Genomic DNA, 23597 nt, shown 5'->3' with positions numbered 1-23597 from the left:
AAAGGTAAAAGCACACTTGGAAATATAAATATAACCCCAGTGGTGCGGGAGCAACAGTAGAACAAAAGCATTTATTCACCAGAAGTAGTGAGGAGGTGGGGAGGTTTGCTTCAAAAATAGGGCTCAGGTACACCCTAGATTTGGATATTCTGCAGATAAAAGGTAAGGTATCTCCATGTTAAGAGACAGCCCAGAGTGCCAGAGACACAAATATATTGAGACAGGACACTTTCCAGTGTCTTCATCAGTGCATATGTATATTGAAGAATGGGTTTACATTCTGCAAAATATGTTTTCAAGCCATACGTACAGTTTTATGTTCGTATATGTGCGTGTGCTTGACACAACAGCTAAAGTGTCATTGACATCCACCATTTTGGTGCGCTGTCACCATAGTAACAGCCTCTTAAGGGATATGGATATTGCAGTGTTTGGTGCCATTTGAAAGAAGAGTAAAATTCAGTTACTGGACTTAAACAAAGGATTCTCAGAGCAACCTCGAGGATTGTTTTCAAACCTGTGATACTCCAGGGGTTTTTGTAATATGGTGATTATTGAAAAACTTACATAAAATGCTTTATATAAAAAGGATTTTTCTACATTTCACTTAGCTTAACTGTTTATTTGTATCTCTGACCTTTGACTCGGAGCACTCTGTCCTTTCCTTACTTTAGGAGGTCTTCTGTTGCCATTTATGAGGCACAGTTGTAATTCAGTTATTCTGTTTATCTCAATATTTGAAGCTGTGCCATGAAATCAGTTGTCACAGTTGCTTGCATTGCCAATCACATGAAAGTACATTAGATAGGATTCAACCTCTAACAGTGAATGTATCAGTCTGATAAATAAGAAACTGGTTACAGCCAATACACTGTAGCTGTTTCAGCGATGCAATATGCAGGATCCTTGTATGTCATCAGTTATTAGCCTTTGCTTAAGGTTTTTTTTTTTTTTTGCTTGTGTATTTCAATAGAGGTTAAAATATCTCATAAGAGGGGAGAGAGGAGGAGCCTTTCTCAGCCCCCCTCCCAACACAAACAGTGCCTCATGCAGTCTGTTCCTCTAATGTGATTTATATCAGTTGTAATTATCCACAGGAAGGCTATTTAGTCTGTCATACGATAGAAGCATACGCAAAAGTGGAACCTGCGTCACAAAGCTCGCAGGCAGTATCTCACTGTGCTTCTCTAAAACTACTCAAGGCTGCTCTGCTCATCCTCATGTTACCATGGCTGCATCTAGTTAATCCAGCATTTTTAAGTCTATGAATGGACTCGAGTGACTCGCCTGCTTCACAGTTTCACCGTGTCTGTCTTTTCATCTGTATCTGAAATCCCTTACAGTTTCTTCACGGGGGGAATTTCAGACAATGTGGGCTCTGTTTATATTACACCAGATTTCTTTGCTGGTTTATATTGTGATCATATCGCAAAGTGAGAAACAGTGTCAGAAATATCACCATTGGCAGTTCTGTTTGAGAGGTAGACTCCATTTTTTTTTCTAAGCAGGCACATATAATATGTGCACTAAAGATGTAAATAAAGCCTCTCTAATGTATTTAAAAGCCCAGACACTAACTACCCATCTGAGCAACAAAGGATGAGGAGTACGACAAGGTCAGGACTGTATGTCACACAAACACACTGCAAATACATCCATCTTAACTTACACTGTCTCAAATGTAGCCCTGACATAGACTGACATTGACACAGTTCCCCTTGTTTTAGGATTATTTCTAGAAATGCATGATTGTATCTTAAAGGGAGACACAATAAGACGTTTGCCAGGTAACACATATTGGTAAAAAAATAATCCCATTCCATTGGTAATTTTTTTCTTTCACAGTCTTAAGAAATTAGATTTCTTTTCTATTTTGCAATGCAGGATTGGCTCCGAAACAATTTTCGGACCAAAATATTTTTCTTCTCCACAATCCTGTACTCATGCTTGTAAAAGATGAGTCAACTTATAGTTCAACTTAGTTGTCATAGAAACCAAAGCCAATAGTCACGGGGTATGTTATGGAAACTTTTGAAAGGTTGAAAGCATGCTCTCGCAAGCATCATTGGAGACCTTGACAACTATTACAGCAGCAGGAAAACAGTCCAAATTATACAATGGAACATGTGAACAACCTGCAGATACATTACATTATGATCAGAAAATGAATAATGTAAAAAAAGATTTCAACTGTAGAAAAAGATGAAAAGGATTTAACTACTGAGTGGACATTGTGTGTTGTGTATTTGTAAATTAAATCATGACTAAACTAGCATAAGAACAAAGGTCAGTATCGAATAGTTTACCCAACCTTATATTCATGAATGCCCCTTACTGACTGACTGACTGACTGACTGACTGACTGATCATATTTCCACCATTGGTCAGCCAAATGCCACGTGATTGAGTTGGAGTTTCCCCATTGGCTGTTGCTCTTTCAAAATGATTTGACGCACACAGGTTCTATTTGACGGGTGTTTAAAGCCTGCAGTGTTGCAAGGTAGCGCATGTGTCACTATGGAGACTGTTTTCAAACAAGACTTGGTATAAATCTGGTATATGGTTGGCCGTATGGGTGCCAACTGTGAGTTTGGGGCTACACCTCTTGTTACAGGCAGTCACCCCGGTTTCCTGGCTGCTTGGAAACCGGGGAGGCAGAGGAATAACAAAACACAAGACACACCGAACAGAGAGAGCAGGAGAGTTGGAGGGAGAGAGAAACCATCGCGACTGCTAAGCTAAATAAACTAGTGGAAACGCCAGAATCCAGAAATGAGACGATACACTTACTGCAGCATGTCAACACAGCAATAAAAGTCCTGTTAAGAAGTGTAGGTTTTCTGTCCACTGACAGTCTAGAGGGCAGAAACATTTACAGCAAGTGTTGAGTTTGTGTTAACAGGTAATGGAGTAACTTTAACACGGCAAACAGGAGCTACTGAAAATGAGGCATCGTACTAGGCAGAATGCAAATACAGCGCAACATGATATCAGTTTTTTTTACAACGGTTCCACAACAGTTTCCAACTACGTCCTCAGTCTGGCACATTGACCGTACACGGTCCAGCCATATATTAGGTTTTGACCTAGTCTTGTTCAAATTGCAATTGATATTTTCAAATCCATTATTCTATATCTATACTTTAATTATGTAATTTACACTTCACTGGAAAATAGTCCATTCCTTTCCAGTTAAAGGGGCAGTTCACTCAAATTACAAAAATGATTTGACTTATACTTAGTGGCATGCACATAACTTTGTTTTAATCTTCTGTCTGTCTTCAACAACAGCTGCTCAAAAGAACTGAAAATCTTTTGGGGAAAAAAGGAAACAACAGCAAAGTGTTTTTTCCAGAAACAAAGCTACGTCACAGATCAACTTTTTAAACACAAAAGCCAAAGAGAGATCGTAAAACCAAAGCTACACTATATGGATGGTTTTGAACTAAGTGTGAACGAACCCTTTAAGACTACATCATTTAGACAGTTGGAGAAGTCATGTGGATTTGGACTGTTCCTGGCTCCGTAGATGGAAGGAGGCACAGTGTCACAGATGATACCCTCACACTTCAAGTAGAACATTTGGTGCTCTTTCAGGTTACCATAGCTACCACAACACAGCAAGACCGGATGTCCATAATGTTGATCAGCTTGTAACTGGTGGTACATCTATGATTTCTGTGTCAAAGCAAACAGCCCATAGTGAACATCCCTGAAGAGAAATGAGTTGTAAGTGGTAATATATCAGCTCATGTAACCTAGTCTCAATTTTTTATTTTAACTTTTATCACTTCAATGGAAACAAACTATAGTTTGGTACATTTTGTTATTAGGTCTTGCTCTTGGGATAAAGCAACAACAATAAATAAATTAATGTCTTTTAAAGGTTTCATATCCTCGTGATTACTGTAGTCTCTCCGCTCATGTGGAAAGGCAATTTATCTCTGAGTTCTCTTGTGCTAATTCAGAGTTTATGGGGGCTGCCTTTGGGTCTGCGCTGGCACTTAATCACTTTCATAAACAGTGGGACTCTTTTCCCTAATTGCTGCAAGCTACAGCTGATACAAACCTATTACACCTCATACACTGTGTTGTATCCACAGATTTACATTGCAAAAATGGTGAATCAATTTAAGATATATAGACTAATACTCAATGTAGATTATACTCATCTATAAATGTCATATTTGTTTGATATTAAGTAACTAATAGACCTATTTATTTAATGTAATCATTACCATGATTTTACTTTTGTCAGTACAGATTATATTGACATGGTTTAATGGTCATTTTCCACTACTATGTAAAACAAAAACTGAGTCTGAATCCCCCTCATTTTAAAGGTATTTTTACATACCCATAGAGAAAAACATACATTTTATTTATATATTAATTATACAAGCAGACTTTACAGCAAATTAAAAACGTTCTATTCCTTGCAGGGATCGGGCTGGTACTGATTCTCATGAGAGATGCAGGTCACCTGTCTACCCAATAAGGATCATGAGCAAAAGATGCAAGTCTGTGAGTTAGTAAAAGAAAAAAAAATGCATTGAATATACTCACAGTAAAGTATTCACTTTGAGGCCCATACAGTATAATAATTCTTGAATTAATCATGGGAAGAAACATGACCCAGTGTTGCTCAATACTTGAATGAATGTTATTTTTTTGAGTATGCGTATCACTTCTTTTTATTTATTCCCCTGACACAAACACACATACATGAAAATTATGAATAGATTATAAAACATGCACAAAGCAGTTTGCTAATTTTCAACCATATCTCTCTGCCTTCCTACACACCACTGGTATCAAATGATGGTTGTCATAGCAACAGGCTCACAAGCCACAACAGGGCTTTTGGAAGACAAATTCAGATCAGCATAACAGAAAATCTCTCTTATCCACATTTTTTACAAACCCCGTCTAAACCCCACAAACTAACTAGCTAACAGGACTGAGCTTCACTTCTCTCATTTACAAGTTACAAACAGCACACATGACTTTTTGTGACTGAATGACGTCCCTTTGCAAGTAGTTTTATGTGACATTGAGGGACGTGTGGCATGGTGAATCAGTGGTTTGCATTACAAAAACATGGTCCTGTGTTCAAATTGTGACTCAGACAGCTGATGCCTTTCTGTGTGAAGTTTGCATATACTCTTTCCATTAGTGCATATAGGTTTCCTTGGGGTGCTCCAGTGTCCCAAAGACATGCAAGTCAGGAGAAGAAGTTTGGAGCATCTTTCAAAAGATACACTGATTATTTTTCTTAAAACTTGATGGTAAACCATACAAGAGCTAAAAGGTGAGTGTGGCTCAAAGGAACCTGATTTAATTTTGGTCACACGTAGAAGTTTTAGTCTAGTTTATAAGATCCTGTTGCAACTTTGGCTTGATGGTCCCCCATGTATCTTAGAAAAACTTACGGCCACATTTTCATGCTGTCATTATCATACGACCAGTTTTGTTTTTTTCTAATATTACGCAACTCCTTCTCCCAAATGTCCCCTTGCCATGTCATGTATAAATGTCTGGATACACTACTAAAGATAATGAATGATGAATGAATTAATGAATACACTAATGACTGAACCTCCAAGGGACTATTATTTGAATTAAAAATATTTCTAACTGTGCATTTGCCTGTAAACCTTATTGTGTAATAGAGTTTTTAAAAAGTATTAAACTTATTTTTCTTATACAACAGTAATGAAGAAAACAAGTAAGCTCTGTAAAATGTTCAGTAACAGGTGTGAATATTTTCACTGATTATGCATGAATGTACACGATATGACACTGACTGGCTGCGTGTTTTGTCAGTCCATTTCAGTGCACACCAAAACCCATCACATACTGTTGAGCTGCTTCCAGAAGCTGGGGCCTGGCGTGAAACTAAAAACGTGACACAGTCTCAGCAAATGTTGAAGTGTGATTTTTGCAAAACCGTTGCCAGAGCAAAAATTGTTTCTGAGAACACTGGCGAAGAGGGAACTACTTGAGCACTTGTTAGCATCTATTAGCTAGCTTTCTGTGCGAGCTGTGATCTCTACCTACCTTATTTACTGGCATTTGTGCAAAACATTATTGGGCAGCTTCATACCAAAGTATGAAGTATGTTCCATGTCGACGTTCTCTGCATATCTATATCCTGCAGTGAAGACAGTAATAGGCCTAAATCTGGACATAAAAAAAAACTTGCAATACGGAAAGTAAGATGAGTCGTATGTCAGTAAACCAAACTGGATAGACGTAGATTGTGGTATCTTATAAAGTGTATTGTGGGTTGCTGAGTTGTCAAATGGCTAACAGGTGTAAAGCTGTGCAACCTTGGTGAGAAACAGTTTTAACTGAATGCATCCCTGCCACCGTCTTCCTTCTAACTTCAACTGCATCTGGTTATTTAAAGCTAGTCTGGCTGGCTCTAATGCATGCAGTGAACACCAAACGTTACATTATTGAGCATTAACCAACCTAATTTTGTGGGACTTTATAGCAACGGAAAGCTGTCAGTGTGCCATGAGTATGACTCACCTGGATTTTATCCTATCACCCAAAAATACCATGGACTGAAGCAGTATCTATAAACAACCAAACTGATTTCGTCAGTACAGAATTACAATGCAGGCAAAAAACTGTGTAGTTGAATTATTGCGAGCAACTAATACTGTATATATATATATTCAAATTATGATGCTTAAAACTATAATCACAATCAACTCATTTGCTTATAATAGTTGCCAGAGCTAAATACATCCAATAACCTACCCAACATAACTGAATGTAGTCACACACTCACACCTCACATGCAGGTTTAACCTCACTGTGGTTCCCATCGTTGAAGCCTCCCAAAAAATGCAGTGTTAAAATTTGAACAAGTGTATTTCTTATTTGTACATTGTATCATTATTACCTGCCTCCAAAGAACTTTATGTGTGCTGGTATATTTTTCTGAAGACGGGAAATAGATACAGGGAGCTATTTCATCCCTGTCAAGGATTTGTGAGGTAAGTTGAACCCAAATGCAGTCAACTCTTGGGAGACGGTGAACGCAGGTTTATTTAACAAAAAATCCACACTTGAACGTGACATGAACAGACATGAACAAACCCTGAACTAAACAGACAAACCGACCCAGACAAAGGGAAGCAAAAGGACTATATAGACAAGGGAGGCAAGGGTGATTGAACACAGGTGAAACACATTAGGGCGGGGCAGACAATCACAGACACAGGACCAAGACAGGAAGCAACACACTGACACACATGGAAACCTTATTACAAAATAAAACAGGAAGTGACAAAAACTCCAAAACAAAACTAACAAAAAGTGTCTGCCATAGCAAACCATGACAATCCCACTGTTATTCTATTTGTGACTTAGCAAATTGAATTGTGAAAAGTTTTCTCAGTAATTAAAGGAATTAAATTATTAAATACAGAAATCTTATTTATTAGATTTTGAGTTGGTGTCATTGAAGTATTGCCTATAAATTGGGGACCCCAGGTAGAGCCACTGTTAAAATGCAGTGGCTAATATACATATACATATAAACTGAAAATGTCTGTTGAAACAACAAGATTATATATAATGTTGGAAAACACACATCTGGAGCACTGAGGCATAAACAGTTTATATTTAGAGTTTTGTTTGTTTTATTCTTCAGTAACAGCGGAACACACTGTTTCTAACTGCTAACTATTCCCAGTGAATATACATTTTTGTGGTTACATGTGCAGTTTAATGGTACCACATCATAGTATGAAAAATTCATAAGCATGGGTGTTGACGAAATCTGTTTCATTATTAATGCTGAAGTAACTCTGAAAGTCAGTACATGAAAAAAAAAAACCCAGCAGTGACGACACACAGTATGAGAAGGTCAGCCTATATTCAGTGAATAGTCTAAAGATATTTGCATCACCTTTAATTACGTTTGTGTGGTTATCTTAATAACATGACCAGTATATTATGTTTATAACATGAGTCTTAGCAGCAACAGAGTGTGAATTTTTAAGTCACAAAACACCACACATTGATAACAAGAAGGATGATGAAAAACTCTTATCAAGTACAGTTAGCTGTGTGCCTGCCGTGGCCTTGTGCCTCGAAGCACTTTAATTGCACTGCAAATTTGTGTTTGCCTTTCAATATAATCCCATCTGTGGAGACATTCACTGAGAGAGCAGAGATGGGAACAAACATAACACTTCTCTCCATCTGTGACCTCCCAGCTCTTCATCTTCCCTCTGAATGCAGTGTAACAATGGAGAAGAGCAAGGGAGAGGGAGGAGGATTGCCTCACTATTCAGGTATCTACTGATGGTACACAAGCTCAAGGATAGCAGATTCAATTCAGAGAACAAAAGTGTGAGAAAGGCTACAAACCCACATGAAAGATATTTGCACAGGAAGTTCTAAGCTTTTAAGATGGAGGCGAATCAGTCTATTAAGAAACATACCGATTGAAAAGTGTAAACCTGTGAAATTACTAAAATAAATACCATGCTATGGGCTTGAGCTGAGTGAATTTCTCAGTCTTTATTATAGAGAAAAATGCAAAAATACTTCACAGCTGATTTGTTAAATTTGATAGCTTTTTATACAACGCTGCAACAGGAAAAAAAAAAAACTATATACTATGTACATTTCTTTGTGACAAATCAAATATGCATTGTCTCATTGCATTGTCATATTTTCTTTCCCTGTCTCCCTCTGCAGACTTTTTCTCACCAACATCTTGAAAAGCTGAGATACCTTGAGCGATGTTGAGAAACTTCAGACTGTGAATGCACAGCCCACAGTACACAACCCAGCTCAAAACACCTGCACGGAAAGGTTCAACAGCAGTGAATCAGGCACGTTCACTTTTCTTACTCCTCGGGCCATTTCATACCAAGTGGTGCAATGCAGAACGTCTGAATGCCTCGTACTACAACAAAGCCAAAAGCTCATTAGATGAACTTCTCATTTCCGTCACGATACAGATGAATTACCAGATATATAGCATGGATGGATATATTAGCAGAGCTTTGTCAGCATCCGGCTGTGACAGGGTCAGAGCCCCACTGCTTCCAAGCTCACAGCCTTGTTTTGAGTGTGCTTGATCATTTGTTACTGATTGTTTCTCTGTGTCTCAGTGAACTCTCTGCAGTTTCTCTGATCTGGTAATAAGGAGGAGTAGAGAGATCATACATTTTTAGCTTACATCAAAAAATAATGCACATCAAACATGCTACAGCTCACTCAGATAAAAACTGGCCACAGTCATTGTTTGGCACTTTAAAACCAGTGGTCCATCCTTACTCATCATCACTGCAGCTCCTGGGAATAATGTCCCTACACCAGGTGTCCATAGTTAAGATTTAAACTCTGACAGCTACACCAACTGTGCAAACTGGCTACTTCTCTTGTGTCCTCCCATCTGTGGAACACAAATTTGTGTTAAGTCTCAGTAGAAAAACAGCTAACCAAGACTAGCTAGTTTCTTTTCCCTTGGCTAGTTTGTCATGGATCACACAACAGCTGCTGCACGACATTTGCAGTTTCGCAGATTCCAACCGAACCGCGCTTCGAAACCAGGGCAGTGTGAAATGAAAGTGTAAAATATTTATAAATATATACACTTGAAGACAACAAAAGGAATTTTAGACCAGACACTTTAGGGGTCCGCTGTCAGTGCAGCTCACTGTGCTACTGGCATGAGATGGGCTGTGTGTGTGTGTGTGTGTGTGTGTGTGTGTGTGTGTGTGTGTGTGTCTGTATAAGTGTGGAAGGAGCATATTTAGTGCTTTCTGAATAAGTAGACCGACTGACACTTGGTGTAGGTGCCCAGGAGCTTCTTTCTGAGAACCAGGCGTTTCATTGATCCATTTATGGTTGGTTCAATCAATCCCCAGCTCATTATTTGCCTTGATAGAAGAAAACTTCTTTAAAGGGAAATTTTATTCATGAAAGTCCATTTGCTCTTCATGGGGAGTAAGCTATACTACACAGTCCGTGAACAGTTGTGTTGTGTTGTGTTTTCACAGACTCTAACCCAGGTGATGTCATCCAGGTTATCTCGACTTGGATTTACGCCACATTCATGTCATATCGGAGTTGGTGTAGTTACCACTTTCTGACTTTAATGCCCCCTGCTTTATAGTGCAATGCTAAATAAATCACAGACTCTCTGTTTAAGCTGTGCAGAGCTAAAAGAGGCTGATTTTCTCACACAAGTGATTAAATCGATACATTCATTGAATGTTTTGGTCATCAGTTCTTTTTGTTTCAAAAAGAGGCCCGCCAACACACTTTCTAATCCACACATAGTCGGCTGAGCAGGCTTACTTTCCCCCCTAGCAACATACTTCTCATTTACAGTATTACAGTATGTCTGTTAACGGGGTCAAACCTGGAAGTTGTCCAATACAGTTCAAAGCCAAAAACTAAACAGAAAAAGGAGAAACTGGCATCTAAACGAAAACAAACTAACAAACAAAAAAATAAAAAATATTAAAAATAAGAAAAACAGATCCATAGTCAAATCTGTACAAATAAAATTCGATGCAACTTTTTTCAACTTTCCCATCTTCAAAGCGGGTGCCAGTCTTTCATCTTTCATTTCAAGTTTTGATTCCAATGCCAGTGTTCCTGTTTAATGCCCAATTTTATTTTAACTGCCAACAGCATTCACACAATCCCAGAAGCTGAACTGGCAGATCAATCATGAGGTGACACAAAGAAGAGCCCAGACATCTATTCAGAGACTTACTTTAAAGACTTAAGGCTATTTTGTGGCATCTGGAAGCCTTTATATTTGGTGGCCCACAGGGCTGAGGTGTAGGTACATGTTGTGTTTCTTCCTCACTGTGGGTTCATGTACAACTCATAACATTTATTTATTGTCTAACCCTTCTTTCCCACACCTCACCTCCTCTTCATCATGTGCAGTCGATAAATACTCTTCAAAAAGATCTGTATTTCATCATAACCAGTTCTTCAACTGACCAGTAACCATTTGGGCACATTGCATTTTATGTTTGCTTCTGTAAATAAAAGTAAATCTCTCATATGACCATTGTTCATGACAGAAAAAAAATATATACATGGTTTGGTTTTTGTTCAGTCTTCAGCTGGAATCATCACATCATTTTCAAATCTCGAACCCCCACCTGAACACAACCAGCACTTGACATTATTAACGCCACCTTTTTCAGTACCTGAAGGCAAGGGATTAAAAAAAAAAAAAAAAAAAATCTTTTTTTAGAACCATAAATTATTCATAGAGAATATTACAAATGCTAGATACACAGATTAGGCAGAAGCATGCGGTTTTCACTGTAGCTGAGCTGACATAATTCAGACCTCTAACAGTATGTGTTTTTCCTCTCTTCCACCTGGCACAGAACAAGAGCCGTGCTGCCTCAGACCATGTGTCATTGAACTCGGAAGCTTTTTTTTTTTCCAGTGGCTTTGATGATCCACTTTCATGATGAACTCCTGTGCCTCGTCTTGCTCTAGTTATCTCCATATTTTTTTAACCGGTATTCTGGTTAAGTTAAGAATAAAACTTTTTAGGTGGAACTGTCTTGTTTGACCATCTGCAGCAGGATTTTTTCTTATTGTTTGTTCAGGATGTGCTTAGAAAAAAACAAGTCTGGGGAGACATACACACATTTTAAAGACAAGTATTTGCAATAAACCATCTTTTTGTTCAAAAACACTATTTACAGTGCAACCCAGAGCACAGTTCAATCTTCAAAGGAGGGACAGAAACGCAGCAGCAAAAATCAAGTATATGGGATCCAAATTCATTGCCCCTGGTAGAAAGATTGCAGGTCAATATAAACCATTTCTTTGGTTAAACGATTCTGCATTGTCTAGTGCTTACATTCTCAAATGCCTTGGACTGTCTAATTTGCTGTGGAGATCATTTTAATCACATTCAAGAAACATAGAAAGCCCCCAAAATATGCCATATACTGCGCTGTGATGATTGGGTTGAAAGACTGAATTTGTCACATTTGCTTAGCAGATAAATAGAGTTGAGAAATTGTTTGTGTAACACCTTTGTGTTGAGCTGTCCTCTGTAGTGCAGAGCACCACTGCAGCAGTAACTCAAGTATGAAGAATAGAAGGAGGCATCGGTTGCCCTCTAGTGATACTGACAGGTACAGTTGCACAGAGAGCTGACTGTATAATTCAGTTAGGTGCAGAGATTTTTGAGGATCAATGGAGCTGCATCCAGCGTGATGATTTCGCATGCACACATAACCTTGTGTTAACATTACCTTCTAAAGTCAATATTAAGGGGATATATATTATATCCCCATATAGCACAACAAATGTGAGAAAACAAATAAAAACAAATTTGACCCCTGAGCACAAGTCAGCATTCATAGACCCCGGGTCTAACTTTCTAATACACTGACTGAGGCATATATAAAATATCCTCATGGACGTTGACATCCTTTCCTATAAATCTGAGAACAAAAGCACATGTTACATTCACTTTGTCTCATTCACACTTGTGCTTTAGATGTTAGGAAAAGCATAAAACTTCCAGCGTGATTTTGTCTCAGCTCCAGTAAGAGTTTGTAGAACCTAAAGTGTCTTAAATCACTGGCCAAACCGTCTCTCAAATCCTCAGGTTTGTGGACATGATCAACCAACTATGTGAAGAGGTGAGCTGTCCCTCATCCTCTATGCTCCGGATCCTGTTCCTGTCAGAGTCTTAGGGCTCTGAGACACTCAGCTGGCAGCATGACAGTCTGTGTCCAAGTCTGAGGCCTCAGCCTCATCTGCAGATCCGCTGAGGGAGGGGTAAGGCCTTGGCTGGTCTAAGTTGACGTAGGTAACCTTCAGACTGATGTAGTGCTCTCCTTCCAGACAGAACAGGATGTGTTGGATGTCTGTAACCAGGCTGTGGAAGCTAGGTCTGTGCTCAGGCTCTGGGTCCCAACATGTCAGCATGATTGAATACCTGTGGAATGAATCGATATGTAAATCTGAGAATGAGTTAGTGCTTGAGTAGCAGGTGAGTAAACTACTGAATGATGGTCGCTGTGAGTTTAAGAATTATTATACTACAACTGAGGAAAAACTGACACACAATTGCTGAAGCTATTGCACTGTATCATGATGTTATGTGATATTCATATGGTGCTGCTATTATTCTTACAGTGTATCAGGACAAAACTGTGGCTGTGGAAGCCGACGTCCCTTTAACAAGTAGTTTGTGATATCATAGGGGTCCACATCTGGATATGGACTGGCACCTCTGGTCAACAGCTCCCACATTAAGATGCCATACGACCACTGGGAAACAGAGAGGCAATGTATTTTAGATACAAATATAATAGACACAGACATATTTCTGTGGCCTGGATTAAGTACACTCACCACATCAGACTTGGTGGTGAACTTCTGTGTTTGCAGGCTTTCAATGGCCATCCACTTCACTGGCAGCTTTGCCCGCTTGTGATCTTGAACGCTGTAGTATTCCTTGTCATAGATGTCCCTCGCCATGCCAAAATCAGCCACCTTCACCGTGAAGGTTTCATCCAGCCTGAAAAGAGGAGACATCTTAAGAAAAAGGATCAACCAGATGATGTGTCTCTAAACTCAAGGCCTACGCCTAAATTTACACAAATCTGGAGGATCGGTGTTGATGATCTGTGACGCTCCCATTAGATATTTGCCATGCACATGTAGGGAGAAAAGTCAGACAATGAGAATGGTATCAGATGTATCATCTAATTCTCTCTAAGAAAGGAAAAAGGTGTACCACCCAAAATGTCAAACTATTCCTTAAATATGTATCGGCAAATAAACAGATCATACAAAGCAAAAAAAACTTTACCACCAGTGTCACAATTATTGATCATCCTAAAAAGACCTCGCACGGATAAGGTCCTCTATTTTGCTTTAATACATCTTTCAGTACAGCATGCAGATGACACGTCAACTTGTTCAGGGACAGTGAAATGGCCTCCTGCGGGCAAGACAAAGCTTTTCCACTGTCATCTCACAGGCCAGTCATAAGTGTATGATTCACACTTACATGCAGTTACGTGCAGCCAGGTCTCTGTGGACAAATTTTTTCTGGGCTAAATACTCCATCCCCTTGGCAACCTGAAGCCCAAACCCGATCAGGTCTTTCACTGTTGGGTTCTGTGGAGGACAAAGACATAGTAAAACAGAGCAGACTAAACCTAGAGCTCATGGTCTCGAGTAGTTAAAAACTCCCGGCCAGGTTGAGAGAGAAAATATTCACAGTCATGACCCTGCTGGTCCAGAGAGTTTCATTGCGTAAGTTACCCTTTTCTCAGAACGGATGAAATGACGCACATCCCCGTGCTTCATGTATGGTAGCACCACCAGAGGGAGCCCTTCTTTAGGTAGCATGATGCCCAGCAGAGACAGTATGTTAGGATGGTGGAAACCTTTCATGATGATGCCTTCTCTAAGGAACTGGTCCACCTCCCTCAAATCTGTGATCCCTGTTTGTGAAACACATGCTGTTATACAGACAAGCCTACCAGCCAAGAGCTCTTGAAATGATGATTTCCTTTATAGAATAGGCATTCACATACTGTTCAACGATTTTACAGCGCAGTGGGTCTCTTGCTTATTGCTGTCTATCAGGTATCCATGGTAAACTGTCCCAAAGTGGCCTGCACAAGAAGAAAAAGTGGTTGTTATGGAAGTTCTGTGAAGAAAGAAAGAAAGAAAGAAAGAAAGAAAGAAAGAAAGAAAGAAAGGAAGAAAGGAAGAAAGAAAGAAAAACAAAACAAACAAAACAGACCACAAGACTTACCTTTGCCAATTATCTGGCTATCCTCAATTCTGAGCATGTCAGCAGGGATCAGCACATCTTTGACCTCTTCAAGGAGATCAGAACTCATGGAGTTATTGTCCAGTGGCACTAAAGGGATGGTCAGATGATCATAGCTGGCAGCATATAATAAACCTTGGAATGCCATTCCTCCTGATCCTGATGTTTGACTGGACAGATCTACTGCAACACACAAGCAAAAACACACACACCGAGAAGGTTTAAAGTTGTAAAAAGGCCAGTCGAATCTTTTGGTTCTGCTCATACCGAACAGACTTTCTCTTTATTTAGTAGGTTCTAAAGATACAGAGAAATTTAACCAATATGTGCCCTGACGTTTTACATTTATGTATTTATTTACCAGTCTCTGTACAATACTACAATGTTTTATAATATATACATATACATAAGGTTGTACTCCATGGGGCTGCTGCAGGGTTAGATGTACAGGATGAAGACAAGGGAATGGAAGGAACGGATGGAAGATTCAATTTAGATTTAATGTGGAGTTATGAATGAATGATTAAATGAATTAATGAATTTTAGATGCCACACCTCGCCTGTAGTCCCCTGTCGGCGAGAAATCAGAGTTGCTGCCAATGCGGTTCCGTGAAAGCATTGTTGATAAACGATTCTCTACTTCAGCTGAAAGGACACATTCGATAAATAAAAATCTTTGATCATTAAACCAAATATACGGTAAAGCCAGTGGCAAACGTCTCAGTTGGTCAAGGGAATAATAAACAAACCATAGCTCAGAATGAGCATACATTAAAAACTTCTCTTTACAAATCATAATCACAGTTGTAATGTATCATTTTTCTCACCTCTCTTTTTCTTCCTTATATGGATCATCACGAGTAATGCTAGGCCAGCACCCGCTGCAAGTGCAGCAAGGATCCCCAGTATAATGCCCACAATCAAAGTTTTGTTGTTGTAATAGACCACTTTACCCACGTCATTTTCTTCCCCGTTCACAAACACCTACAGCAGTGGAACAGACGATTACTTCTGATAAATATACACGATTTATTATCGGCTGATAAGAAGGTTGATGATTCTCTTACCTTGACGGGCAATCCCTCGCTGGGAATGATCAGGCCTTTAGGAATCCTGCACGTCAGCTCGTTTAGCAGCACTTGAACGTTGCAGTCCACGCCACCGATGGTCATTGTGATCTTCATGCATGTGCTCACTGTATTCAGTTTACTATGCTGTTACATATGTGAAAAGAAAAACTGTTTCAATTTAAAAGACAAGTTTTAATTGGTGTTCTGCGTAGAGTAAAATACTGAAGAGTGCAAGCTTTACTATTATTAAGATTTTCATAAAAATGCATGAGGAAAAAAAATGTGTGTGAACATACATGCAATGATACTTCTGTATCTCCTGGTTTTAGAGGTAATTCATTGTCATCATTTTCAAAGGGAATGACTTTGGCGTCAGGGTGGTAGTCAAAACGTCTCTTCCAGAGGTCACGTCCTCCATCCATGTGAATAAAAATCTGTCCTGTGTCAGACTTTTCCTGTGGCATTTCCTCTTGAAAAGCAGGGGTCCAGCATTCCATATGCGTGGCATTTGCTGTGCCATTGCACACCTCAAGGGAAGTCAGCATATAACATTTCATTTTAAATCACGACTACTGTGAAAGTTTGGCATAATTGTAAAGCAATATTGGGAAAGAATGAGTATGGCTGGCCTTTCAGTCACAAACAGGTTCACAAACTTCAGCTCAGTTTATATGTTAATGTAAAAGTACCTCATTAAATTGCTTTTCTCTGCACACAGCATGCAGTTTAATGACCTGCTTTGAATTGATTAATGCGCTGCGTCTATAAAGTCTTACACAAGGACTAAATCAAAGCGTGAACTTACTTGTTGAACAGATTGCTCATGGAGATTATTGGGAGTGTACTGAACCACAGTTCTGTGGGCAGAGTCAAGATTCTGACCTTCTATCACCAGCTTGGAGCCACTGAATGACAATATAAATGAGCGTGTTAATAAATAAAACTCACTGCCTTTACGTTATGATCATTTGAAACATGAGTCTTTCAATAAGGCCAGACTGGGGTCAGTGTCCTACCGTCTGAAACTGCAATGAGGATATACAGAGTTTATAACAGGGTATTTCTTGTAGGAGAACATCTTAGTGGCGGTCACTTCAGAGCTGTCAATGACAACTTTCACATGTACCGTCCCGACAGATGCTGCAGCTGTTGTGTTGCAGACGATTGAAGATAAAGCCCCACTTCTTTCATGAGCACTGAAAGCAGTACAGATCACAGTAACCAAATGTGTACAATACTAAAAGCCTTGAATGGAAAGGGATATCTGAACACAAGGGATATCTGTGAACATCAACATGTAGCCATCTACGTTGCTCACCTTTGAATGTTACACTTGTTGTTTCCAAAGAAGACATCTCTCTGTATCCCAGAACTAAGATACCTGCCTGTCAGTGTAACCTCTGTTCCTCCAAACAAGGGCCCGTAGTCAGGTCTGATTTCTGTTATGCTCGGCTCCTGATTAAACAGAGGTGAAACATAACATGTTACAATCTAACAACGCATTATACACATTATTCCAATACATAAATATCATACAGAGAATATATTGATACATAATCTCATTAGAAAAAGAGGTTATTCTCACCACAAAAGAGAAGCCAGACTTCTGAGCTATGCCTTCGATTGAGTAGCGACCTTCCACTTCACCCTCGTGCACTTCCAGAGTGATGTTAAGGTTCTGGTTTGGTGTTTGGTCGTGAATCCTGCATACTAGCCTGTATTAAGGAAACAAGAAAATGATGTGTCTATGAATTCTGTAGATGGAGATATTCCAGTGAAGCAGGAGTCAAGTGACTATAAATACTATTGGTTTATGAAAAAAGCATTGTCACCAAAACATAGATGGAGAGGCTTGTTCATCTGTTGTGCGTGTGAAAATGAACTGTCTGTGTGGCATGTTATTTTGCATCTGCGCTACTCACAATTCACTCTCGCTCTTTTCAGGCAGGATAGTACACAAAGTCCCAGAGCCCACTGTGATGATGTGGGTTTTGCCGCTGATGATGGCAGGTCGCAGACCGGACTGAAAGTCCCTTCCGCATAATGTCACCTCTGTCTCCCCACCAGCAGGTGCCATCTTTGGGAAAAACTGCAGACAGAAGGATCACCATCCAGAATATTAATCAGCGTCTCAGTCCAATCAATGTGATCAATGTGACTTTATGACTCATGGCTTTTAAACTTCATGCACTGCGTAATCAGTCACAGCTAGCAGCAGATATACCTCTGTTATGACAGGTGCACAAGAGTCTTTGTTCCACTGCGAGGTACATTCATGCTGCCGCGAGCAGATTCCTGAACACCAGCCACAGTCCATGAAGCGTGGAGCCGTCAGACACGCGGAGCATGTCATAAAATGAGTACACCCTGGTCCTGCAGTGGGCACCCTGAACATCTTGATGACGGAAAGATGGAGATGAGGGTGGGGTTAGCAAGACGTAAAAGAGTCAAAAGATAAGCACTCATTATAAATATGTACCTTATTTCCAGCGACAAAGAGAAGTAAATCCTTTGAGTACACAGTTGCTGTCCTGGATATTGCGGCCTCTCCCAGAGAATAGTTGGCAAAAACCAAAGTCCTGTACGTGGTAAGAACCACCTGAATCAGAGAGACGGAGAGGCGATGTCACAAAGATATTCGTTTTTGGACGTCTTAATATGTAATCAAAAAAAGCAGAGAAAGAAATGTAATATACACCAGGTGTATCTTGTTACCTGCAGTATCCTGCCATCTGAGGTACCAAAATGGCCCAGCGTGCAATTCCCAAGAGTGGTGACCAGGACAGAAGTGAACAGGACATCTCTCATCCGCCTGTTGAAGAGGTCTACTCTGTAGTATGGCTTTGACACCAGAGTGGGCATGTCACTACATGTGTCATTACCTTCAGAGCTCTGTGCGAGTGGGTGAGACAAACAGCACAACGATGTTAGCACATAGCCACTAACAGGAAGTCAAATACTTTTTTATACTTTACAGCAGCGGGCCCCTTCTAAGCAGATAAAGTACATTTACATGCATAACCCTTGACGGGAATAAGGGTTGAAGGAGTAAGCAGAGGGAATATTCATTCATCCTGTCACAGCAACAAGCTGTGAGAGCTACAAGGTCATAAAACAGTAGTGACTCAAGCTCCATATGTTGATTTGGTGTGCAGATTGTCGGCTATTGAAACTGGACTGGAATTAAAAGTAATTATCTAAAGGATAGAGGATATGGATGAGGATATGTTGAACAAATGGTAAACATTCCATTCTTAAGCAATGTGTCTGACCTGCCCCAGCATGCCTCTGTTCGCATGAAACTTTCAATGACCTATATTCATGTCGTTTGAACTTTTCAGTCACTTTGTACCTCAACATTTCGTTCTTGAATACACTCGGTATCTAAGTTATGTTATTGCACTCATCCAATTCAAGAAAAAAGTTGATGAAAACAGTTTTCAGATAGATTTATTTTAGATTACGATGGTTTCAGCCATCAATTTGCCGCTCACATAAAATGCGTAAAAGCCAGGCACGGTGTAACACAGTCCCTCCCCTTGAAATTCCAACTTTTTATCAGTAGGATTTATAACTTGTGTTTGTTAACACACATTCCTGTAAGTGTACACATGGCTGTAAGAGCTCAAAGGACACAGTCTGAACTCCATAAAAGGAACAGACCACACCTGCATTATTTTTTTGAGAACCAAAGCCAAATGATCTGGCCAGTTAAAGTTATTAACCTTTTGAGTTTCCGTTTCCCTCCACTTAACTTTCTTCTCTTGTAGCATATCAGTTAAGGACACTGACCGGGATCAGACTTTTAAAACAAAGCAAAAGATAAATACGGCGAGCGGAGAAACCGCTGAGTCAGTTATCTTGAAATACATATCGCTCTGCACTGTAAACAGCTGCCACCCTTTCACTAAGAAAGACTGAAACTTAACAGAGCAGAGAAATGGTGTGGCAATGTGCAGGTCACACATCTGACTCATCCACCTCTCCCAGTTTTCTCATCTGGCCTTGCGCTCTCTCACACATACACACACACACACACACACCCACACACACACACACACACACACACATACACACACACACACCCCTTCATCCAGCAGTTAAGATTTACATTATGTACTAACTGTAGCGTCACTACATAATATACTATCTGTCATGGCTCAAGACAATATTTGACTGTAAGCTTAATGATAAACTGCTTGTTCCGATCACAGGTGACTAAATGGCACACTGTTTGTCTGGACATGTCACTTCCTGTCTGGACACAGCGGACTTTTGTACTATGTCTCTGCTCTGGTGACAGCCAGACATATAAAAAAAAAGAGTTACTCACTTCATGTGGGCAGCTCTCGCATGGCTGGAAGTGGCACAGACCTCTGGACAGCTGCTCTGTACCTGACTTGCAGCAGGCCTCCACGCCCTTGTCAATCGCAAGGTTTACTTTAGTCAAAGGGAAAGCACACAGGGCTGAGTTTTTCTGAGGTTCACCGTGCTCATTCACCTCTGCAAACACCCCGTAAAGAATATCTTCTTTCTCGTCCACCCCCAGCTCTTCGGCCAAGTCCTTCCCGGCTCGACCAAAGTGGGCTGCTTGTAGCCCGTTATACACAATGTCCTTGTAACCCTCACTCCGTCTCCTGCGTTTTGGTTCATACCGACACTCCAGGACCACCTCTCTGTACATCCACACCTCAGGAATTAATATGGGCAGTCGTCCCAGACGAGTCTGAAAAGCCGAATTCTTCCTTGAGGGATTTTCTCTTTGCAGGGACAGAAAGTAAACATACTCCTTGGTAGAGAAGCTGTGGATGTAATTAATCCGGTAAGAGTCCCGGAAACTGGGGAGCACTGTCAGGCCGTTTGTGACCATATGAAAGCCATCTTCAGTTGAAAGTGGCCTCATCACTGATATGGACCTCCTGGGATACCTCTGTGCCACTTCGTCATTGACAGAGGCTGCTACAAAGAACAAGGACGTGGCTGCCTGTTCAACAATGGTGACTGTGGTGCCAAGTGGGCTGGCCAGACAGTCAGGACAGTTGGATGGAGAGTTTTGCTCTTTTTTGTACAGACACTGAGGCTCAGGCTGGGGAAAGGAAACATCAATGAAGTAACAGATCCCATGCTGAGTACTCCCACAGATGTACAAGTACAAATAGGGAAATCCTGCAGGATCCAAAAGCAGAACCTCATTGTCTGTATCCACTGGATCCCCAGGATTTGTTTCTATGTCACACACCTGACAGGTTTGACATTCTGGGCTGCCAACAGGTCCAGTTCTCACTTCCCATATTTTTTGCATAGTATAGTTGACTGCCTGTATTACATTCTGGCATCCAACATACACCTCTGGCTGCTGCGAATCCGTCTGCACCGCTATGTTCTGTATGGGTTTGTCTGACTGGAAGTGGGGGAGGGAATATTTTACAGTGAAATCCACCGGCCTCTGAGGAGCAGGACATGTGTGCTGCCCTGAGGCGATGTATGTCTGTATCCATATGCATACTGTCAGCAAGGCGGCCCAAGTGACCATCTCCACGTCACAGTCCACGGTGATTGATTGCTACCTATAAGATACCTTCCTCAAAGAGAACATTCTGGAGGACGAGCAGGAGCTCTGTGAGGGGAGACAAGACAAGGAATGTTGAGATTTAACAGGCAGAGAAGTAACATTTTATTGTCACGTTCAGGAGATTTTCACTGCTTTTGAAGTGTGCCTGGGAGATAATGTCAACATTTGAGCTTGTTTAAACTGAGAAATACATGAGGAACTGTGGAAAGAGGAAAAAAGTATCAGCTGCTGTTTTCCCGCGGAGCCCCGTGATGTGGTAGCTGATGGGTTTTCTTTTCTTTCTTTTTTTTTCTTTTTTTTTTTAAACATCTACAGTGTAAGATAAATGACATTCACTTACATGGCAACGCTGTGAAACTATGAAGCCAGTGGAAAAATAATAAACTCTACTGTGGCAAGACATGATATGCTGCAACTTGCGGAGCAACTATGGAAATGTTCAGGTCCCAAGAGCCATATACAGAGTAAACAGAAAAGTTTAAGCCTAATATTGTCAAAACGTAAAAATACCTAAATCAATGGGCACTCATATGCAAATAGTTATCCCGTATTCCTAATTTTAATACACCACTGGGCATTGGTCAACTATTTTCAAAGTTTCCAAACAGAGAAGAACAGGTAGTCTACACCGCTCTCTAAAGGGAGAACATTGTGTTAAGATGACCATAATTAAGATCATTTATACTGGTATTAACTGTTAAAATTAAATCTCATGTTCAGGAAAGCAAAAACTGAGCCGATGAGTTGTGAATCGTAACCAAAGTGCGTTGAGTCATTCATTAACGTGGGCCAATAGCCGCCCCAGACATCCTCTCTCCCTAAAAGTTTATAAATAAATATATCTTACCTCGCTTTGAAAGGGTGTTGGGGTGTCGTTGAAATTCACCCAAAGATCCCAAAACGTGAATTCTTGGCAAACTGATAAATTTCCTGCGTTAGTGAAGCTCCACTCACTGACGTGCAGCGAACTCACCTGACAGTACCACTGCCACACAGTTTACACCGACACTGAACTAGTCCTTGAGTCAAGTCATTAACAGCTTCTAAGTCTGCGAACGAGCGCAGGATGTTACGCTCACCTTCAAAATAAAAGCACGACAGGAAAAAGCCCTCAGGCCCCCCGTGGGTCTGATATGAAATCTATCACGAGTTCAATTTGTTTTTGACGCTCTCAGCAAAACTTTATACATTCACACGATAACAGAATATGAAATAGTCTAACAAGGATGGAACAGAAAAAATAATTAGTCTAGGCTATTTAAAATAATGGACACAACAAAATAATATACATTTAAGAGCTTTATATATTATATGTCTTGTACGAGAGGGGCCTTTCGAAAAAAATGCCACAAACAGTTGACTCAGCTGCATCTGTCTCTTTATTTAATCCCAGGGCGACTCTGTGATGTTGTTGTCATGCTGCAGAATGATTGAGACCGGTCAGATGGCTCTCTGATGATAATGCATGATGGATAAGAATCTGACTATCCAAATTGCTTCACAGAACTTCTCACAGTATGATAAGATTATTACATTATAGGCCATAGTCCCACACAATTAGATCATTGTCCAAATGTATGTGTGCTAAAGTAATACTATAACAAATAAACAGAAATTTTACAATAACACTATGTAGTTCACAAAATAACATTTAAAATCAAGTTTCTTGAAAAAAATCAACTGAAATGAAATATCCTTGAATTTGAGTAGAACTGTTATATTAAATAAATAAGATGCATATTAATTCAAATTGTCCCCAATATTGTGCCATTGCATGAGCTAATATATATACGTCTTTTTTTTCCTTTTGTCTCTTATAGTTTATTTTGTTGTTGTTTTTATCATTTTTTGCAACACCCACTGTAATACCACTTCACACATTCACACATTCAACAGTGTCACCTGCTTGTGATAAACCCACGCAGGAAACGCTGCAAGATTCTCATTAGTAATAGATTTTAGCTTTATTTTGAAGGTTGAAGACCAGAAATGACGTCGTCACTCTGACTTTGACTCTAATATTCCCCAAGTGGGTGCAGCCCCTGTCAAGCCGCGCCCGCAACAAGGATGTGTTAAATAGTTGCGAAATGTGACCATCTCAAAAATATCCTCATCGTTTCCTTCCCAAGAG

General features: G+C 40.1%; 1 protein-coding gene across 2 annotated transcripts; it reads right to left on the bottom strand.

Moving 5' to 3' along the window:
- Positions 1–10635: 10635 nt before the first annotated feature.
- On the bottom strand, positions 10636–22488 carry LOC111657867 (macrophage-stimulating protein receptor-like). Of its 2 annotated transcripts, none has more exons than XM_023410202.2 (21): positions 22314–22488; positions 20228–21511; positions 18610–18786; positions 18374–18493; positions 18119–18289; positions 17817–17983; positions 17480–17609; positions 17213–17349; positions 16911–17090; positions 16700–16799; positions 16191–16421; positions 15892–16038; positions 15652–15808; positions 15380–15469; positions 14807–15007; positions 14583–14663; positions 14308–14489; positions 14051–14160; positions 13390–13555; positions 13169–13305; positions 10636–12970 (listed from the first exon to the last, which is right to left on the bottom strand). In XM_023410202.2, exons 2-21 carry the CDS (start codon positions 21425–21427, stop codon positions 12739–12741), a joined length of 4116 nt encoding a protein of 1371 aa, XP_023265970.1. In that variant the 5' UTR covers positions 21428–21511; positions 22314–22488; the 3' UTR covers positions 10636–12738. The 2 variants fall into 2 exon arrangements, with proteins under 2 accessions (XP_023265970.1, XP_023265971.1); XM_023410203.2 differs by having other exon boundaries at positions 14807–15004.
- Between the last annotated feature and the right edge of the window lie 1109 nt (positions 22489–23597).

This window comes from Seriola lalandi, unplaced genomic scaffold, assembly GCF_002814215.2.
Source record: "Seriola lalandi dorsalis isolate HSWRI2012SDOR001 ecotype SW California unplaced genomic scaffold, Sedor1 jcf7180002054416, whole genome shotgun sequence".
In the NCBI taxonomy this organism is placed as follows: Eukaryota; Metazoa; Chordata; class Actinopteri; order Carangiformes; family Carangidae; genus Seriola; species Seriola lalandi.
This window is presented reverse-complemented; position numbering and strand designations above follow the sequence as displayed.

Excerpts from the sequence above, each read along its gene's own strand:
- LOC111657867 (XM_023410202.2), bottom strand. The coding sequence starts at position 21,427 with ATGGTCACTTGGGCCGCCTTGCTGACAGTATGCATATGGATACAGACA. Across the intron at positions 16,800-16,910 it reads CCTCATTGCAGTTTCAGACG|TGGCTCCAAGCTGGTGATAG; the intron begins GTAGGACACTGA and ends ATTGTCATTCAG. Across the intron at positions 16,422-16,699 it reads ATGAGCAATCTGTTCAACAA|GTGTGCAATGGCACAGCAAA; the intron begins GTAAGTTCACGC and ends ACTTCCCTTGAG.